At 39.3% G+C, this 5,985-nt stretch overlaps 1 protein-coding gene across 1 annotated transcript in view; it reads right to left on the reverse strand.

Annotated features, from left to right (window-relative positions):
• The window catches only part of LOC127512407 (complement C3), a 33,746-nt gene extending 28,378 nt beyond the window's left edge, over positions 1 to 5,368 (reverse strand). Inside the window, exons 1-16 of the mRNA XM_051893314.1 lie at positions 5,273 to 5,368; positions 4,407 to 4,599; positions 4,049 to 4,211; positions 3,869 to 3,942; positions 3,624 to 3,712; positions 3,150 to 3,232; positions 2,948 to 3,035; positions 2,705 to 2,810; positions 2,272 to 2,392; positions 2,066 to 2,181; positions 1,813 to 1,959; positions 1,505 to 1,708; positions 1,228 to 1,419; positions 996 to 1,151; positions 760 to 889; positions 570 to 641 (exon numbers count right to left, since the gene is read on the reverse strand). Coding sequence (XP_051749274.1) covers positions 570 to 641; positions 760 to 889; positions 996 to 1,151; positions 1,228 to 1,419; positions 1,505 to 1,708; positions 1,813 to 1,959; positions 2,066 to 2,181; positions 2,272 to 2,392; positions 2,705 to 2,810; positions 2,948 to 3,035; positions 3,150 to 3,232; positions 3,624 to 3,712; positions 3,869 to 3,942; positions 4,049 to 4,211; positions 4,407 to 4,599; positions 5,273 to 5,343 — 2,005 coding nt within the window. The 5' untranslated portion in view covers positions 5,344 to 5,368. The remainder of the gene's footprint in view (positions 1 to 569; positions 642 to 759; positions 890 to 995; positions 1,152 to 1,227; positions 1,420 to 1,504; positions 1,709 to 1,812; positions 1,960 to 2,065; positions 2,182 to 2,271; positions 2,393 to 2,704; positions 2,811 to 2,947; positions 3,036 to 3,149; positions 3,233 to 3,623; positions 3,713 to 3,868; positions 3,943 to 4,048; positions 4,212 to 4,406; positions 4,600 to 5,272) is intronic.
• Between the last annotated feature and the right edge of the window lie 617 nt (positions 5,369 to 5,985).

Genomic DNA, 5,985 nt, shown 5'->3' on the forward strand with positions numbered 1-5,985 from the left:
AAAGTAGTCAAGGGTCAAGAGCCCAACTAAAGCAAGTGCTTACCTCCATAGCGCTGACTTCAAACTTTATTATTTTCAATAAAACAGCGCTAAGGCTTCCTGGAGGCTAAGTGAGGGCTGCCTGTGCAAGGCCAGCGCTAAGAGGCCAATGTTTTGCCAAAGAGCAAATTCTCAGGGGCCCTGCACTGGCAGCCCTAAGTGCAGGCTTGTTTGCAGGGTGAACTGTATGAACCCCTAGAACTGTATGGTAAAAAGTTGTCATAAATGGCATACTAATTGTGGGGAGTTCCAAAGATTTTCAGGCCAAATTTGAGGTCTCTGTCTCAAATTCTCTGGTGCCATCAGTAGCTCAAAGTTGAACTTGCAATTATACTTATAATATTTGAACTGTGAAGTTAGAAATTCCTTCCCCTCCGATTCCTTAGGTCATGCCAAAATTGAATGCCAAATATGTAGTTTCTCAAACTCATCCTAGACCATTCTTCGTGCCATCTTCGTCACTAGTGTGAAATTTGAGGTTTGCTTTTTATGCATCAAAATTTGTAAATGGAGGGATGTAGCTTTCTAACCTAAAGTCTCTCTGAAATGTGTTATGGTTACTTCTCGTTTTTTCCTTCGAGATGAAGAAAGGCATGCAGCATCTGGAACAGACCAATTTTAAAAATGGAATTGGTAAGATGCAATCATTGATAGTAGTGAAGTTTGTACATGGGTCATTTTGAATAGGTCAAAAAAAAAAAAAAAAAATCATGCAAGTACTTGTTCTGATGCTAGTTCCTCCAGCGGAGCTGGACTCAAACAGCAGGCCGGCATCACTGAAAACTTGCATACTGTCTTTTCCACTTCCTGCTGTGCAGCCAGTGTCATGTGACTCAACAACATCCCAGATCTATTTGAGGAATCAATGACAAAGTGGATGAAGTCAATATGTTCAGTTAAGAAAAATGTTGCTTCTTTCCAGTTACAATGGAAAGATTCAGTTCTGATCTACCAACCTTTGTTTGAGTTAGTCTGTTCTTGTTGTTGAGAACATAAACGCCTTTATCAACAGCAACCAATCCAACCTTGGCCCCAGGGTCTCCTGTTACTCTCAGGCCAAACTCTTCACCAGGCTCATAGACATTTACTGGATCGTGAACTTCCACTTTAAGCTGGGAGAGAAAAGAACATAGATCAGAAAACAAATGATGATCGGTTCATAGTGTTGTATGACCAGGGCCAAATTACCGTTCCCATGCACGTGTCCTTCACATCAACCCAGACTGAATCAGACACCACCTCAGACGAGCCCACATGGTAATAAGCCACGAAGCGGAAGGACGGCACCATGACTTTGGTTACAGGTAGAGACAGAGTCACTAGAGCTTGTCCCCTCCTCTTAAACCTGTCTGCATGAATGATCTGACCTTTACTCAAGATCTGAAAATGAGACAGATGAAAGACACTGAATACATTTATGAAAAAAAAAAAATTCTGTTTGAATCATGACATGACTGTCTCTCACCATGTAGGTGAAATCCTGATCTCTGACTCCTGGACTTCTTCCCATGTTCAGATTGACTTTCATTTGATCACCGATCTGAAGCTCTGCAGTGTCAATGCCGATGTGCAAGTAGTTCCTGGAGCCACCTTTGGGAACATATGCCTGAGCCGTCATCTTCTTCACTGCCTGCTGTTCATTGCTTAATTGTGGATCTTTGGTCTTTGCCTGAAAAGAAACAATACATTGTTTTCTGATGTGCTGCGTACAATATACTCCATCGATTTTTCAATCTGACTGAACATCAGTGCAGTTGAGATGGCGGGTCTTACAGTGATCTCCAGTGCAGAAGATCCTCCCGGAGTGTTTATGGTAACCTTTGCAATGCCATTGGCTCTTGTTTGACCTCTGACCCCTCCAGGATTGACCTCCACTTCCACATTTTTAGCAGGTGTCTGGTCAGGATTTGTTACATAGACCTTTACAAAAAACCCAGAACAAAAAATAAGGAACAGTAATATTTACTAAAAGATTGCTCTTAAGATTATTAAGTTAGTTTTTTTGCTTCTAGTCTATGCTTTATACCGAGACATCGAAGGGCATCCCAGGTTTGAAGAATTGTGGTGTTTTTTTGAAGTGGATGGTGTACGGTGACGTCACAATCTGAATGCCTTTCTTGTGAGCTTCCACCATTTCACTGCCTGACACACACGTACGATAATAATGGGAAATAAACATATGCACATTACATAATGTTTTTGAGGCCAGAAAATGTCCTTATTGTTTCTTACCAGACTCGGTCAGCAGACTCACTGTAATGTACAGTGATTGGCCAACAAGCTGCATGATGTTTGGGAAGGTCTCTAGGATGTGTCTCCTTCTCAGTTCTGCTCTTCCACTTCCATCCCAGATCTGACATTCAACACAGAAACAAGAGAATTAGAACTTTTCAGATCAGTGTAATTCCTGGTGTATTTGTGAACTTTTTCTCCATATATGGACTCATTATACTTTGTGTGTGTCTGCATATATTTAAGTAAAAATTATGAACACATAAGACGCGTGTTTCTGAGCTTACGACATTCATGAGGAAGGCCTTTTTTATATATAAAAAAACAACAGAAATGATTCATATATGGAGCAAATAATCCTAGAATCTAAGTTTAATACAAATTCAATAGGGTATTTTTAAAACATATGCATGTGTGTGTTTGTGTGTAGTACCTTCACTCTCTGTAAGGAGCCTGGTAAACTTATTTTCCCATTATCTTCAGTAATCACACCAAATACAACAAATCCATGACCATTGACTGTCTCCCCAAACAAATACCTTTAGAATACACAAACACACACTTATATACATTAATAACTACTGTATTCTAAAATATTGCTACTGTATTTATATTTGCTAGCTATTAAATAAAATGCATATGGCCATAATACTCAGTACAAAAAAAAGCACTGTACTTGGCTTCAATATCGACTACTAGACTGTCATCGTTCACATAGAAGAAGGCTTTCTGTGGTCTCAAAGAAACCTCGAAGCTGGGCAGGACTGCAAGAAGAAAAGGAAGAACCTGAGTTGATAACACTGGATTGCAAATATCATGGTTGTATTGTGTAATGTTGTTTCGTAATAGCTCGCAAAGACCCAACCATATTCACCTACCGTATTCCTTGACTTCAAACTCACTGGAGAAGTTCGTCTGTGGGCTGTTCTGGTGCCACGCCATAAGTTTCCATATCCCTGGGCTGATTAAAGTTTAAATGTCATCATTTCACAATCTTATTCACATAAGGTACTTTCCATAAAAAGAGAACAAAAGTTTTCAAAAAGTGGTCAGTGAAAAAGGTGTCTTCAGAAAATTATATTACCATATAATATCATATTATATTTATTTAAATGAGGTTTGCATTTTATTTAGCCTACCTTCAAAATAAATATTCAACATATTGAACAGTCTTCATTCTAAAGGACATGAGATTTGTACCTTTACTGCTTTAAAATAAAGGCACAAAGATGGAACACCAATTTGTACAGTACTCTATTTTTTGAAAAGTGCCAACAAACTGACTCAGGTATTAATCTTAAATATCTTCAATACTTTCGAAGTACTCAAATAGGAGGCTCACAGATACTCACCTGGCCGGATCAGTCAGGCTAAATGTTCCTGACACCATTCCTCCATCGGGATAAACAGATTTGCTCTGAAGGCTGATGCCATCAGGTGTCTGTCAATATTGAAGATTAATAATTATTCTCTTGTTGCATCAAAACTGTTAGATGAACAAATATAAACATTTGTGTGTAGCAAATTTGAACTCACATGCACAAACAAACGACTATACTTTAAAACACACAAATACACAGATGGTGGGCACATTTACCAAGATCTCCACTCGGACTCCAGTTTCTACAGGCCGTGTCATGCCTGAACTCAGTGAAAACACCCTGTAATAAACTAGAAGGAGAAGACAAGCATCTGTGCCATTGCATCTAAGATCTCAAGTATTAAGAGACAAAACTGGTTGAATAACAAACAAATGTAGAACAGCAAATATTTCCACCTGTGCTGTCTGGAGTGTAGATGGTCTTGTCAGTCTGTAAAACTATGTGCCCAGATTGAAAAATCACCATGACCTGTTTCTCCAGAAGATTCTGTGGAAACTGAGCTTGCAGGATCACATATTGCTGGATTCCCTTCTCAAAGGAATACGCATTACTGGGTACCTACAGGCACAAGATACACTGACAACTGAGAATGAACACGCTGAAAAACAGTGTTCACCCAGAGCCCAACAGAGAAAACAACCATCCACAGTTTAAATCCACTGTAAAACATCCTCTCTGATATGCATTAACATTGGACATTTTTGTCACATAGACAACATTCTCTCCACATTTCATCTGAGATTTTCACCTCACCTCTATCTCAACCAGATCCTGGTAGTTCTTGGCAGATGTCAGGGAAACTGATCTACTCGTCACTTCACGCTTATCTTTAGAGTTTCTCACTGAGATTTTAACATTCAGACTGGCTCCAGAATAGTCCTGCGCCTCCACAAACACTTTCTCTGGGGACCCGACTCTCAGCAGGTTCGGGGCCGTGAGAATGTAGCTGAACAATACAGGTTCATTTAGGACGAGCAGGTAGGAATAGTCTCATTTCACACAGCACTTTTACAAAGGATACAGCACTAAATCATTTATTATTTACCGAAAATTAGGGCTGCCAAAGTTATCTTATGAGATTAATTAAATACAGTGCTGTATGTTTAACACCATTTACCAGTTAAATTTAAACATTTACCTACAACTATCTCATTCTGTTCTGAGTGATTTAGTTGGACTAATCAGAACTTCTTTGCAAAAGCAGATAAACAAGAAGCACAGCAATCCTGTAGCTGGGCTCTAATTGCTTAAAGGGAAAGTTCACCCAAAAATGAAAATTCCTCAGGTTCTTCTGCTGAATACAAAAGAAGATATTTTGAAGAATAACAGTTGTGGGTACCACTGACGTCCATAGTATGGAAAACAAAAATACTATGGAAGTCAATGGGGCCCATTAACTGCTTGGTTACCAACATTCTTCTTTTGTGTTCAGCAGAAGAAAGAAATTTATACAGGTTTGGAACAACTTGAGGCTGAGTAAATGATGACAGAATTTTCATTTTTGGGGTTTAACTATCCCTTGAATGATAGAGAAAGATGTAAAAGCTATTTTTTATTTTTTTTAACCAGTTAATTATTATCACAACTCAGCAAGTATCACTTGTGTGTGTTATACTCACAGGGGGTCACAGAGGGAGAGGAGCGGTAATGAGACGACTACAGCCGCCAGCCACACAGAGTCCACACGCATCGTGCCTGTCTGTATCCAACTGTCTCTGAACTATCAGACGCTCATATACACAATATATTCAACCTCGCTTGAGTCCCTCCCTCAGTAAAAACAGCTTCATCACCATCATCATCATCCTATTGGGTAACATGGGTGGAGGGACCTGCACTATGATTCAGCGGAATACTATCAAGTGCGATTAAAGTTATGACACCTTTGATTTCCTCTCCTCTGGTTCAGACCATCACTGCAGCATCATGCTGTCATGGAATGATGTGCCTTTAAATAGACTGATCAATCAATCAATCAAAGTTTATATTATATAAAGAAAGCAGGTTTGTGTCCAGTAGCCTCTATCAAACATCCAGCACCCAGTTTATTGGCTGTTATCAGCCTGCATATGCAAACTCATAGTGAGCATGAAATGAAAACCACAATTGCTCAACAGGTCAAGTTGTGTTTAGTGTTTGTAATGCTGTAGCTTTAAATTGTATCTATATCATATCTCTAAAGGCCTCATGTGTCTTTCAAAGATCTGAAAGTTCAGAAGTCGATGGAGACATTTTTCATCATGCATGTCTGTCTTTCATAGCCACTCCATTTTGCTGTTGCGTGTGTGTAGGTCAAAACATAAGGTCTGGTTTTGCAACCAGAGATGAAAAC

This window comes from Ctenopharyngodon idella, chromosome 1 (assembly GCF_019924925.1).
Source record: "Ctenopharyngodon idella isolate HZGC_01 chromosome 1, HZGC01, whole genome shotgun sequence".
Classification (NCBI taxonomy): Eukaryota; Metazoa; Chordata; class Actinopteri; order Cypriniformes; family Xenocyprididae; genus Ctenopharyngodon; species Ctenopharyngodon idella.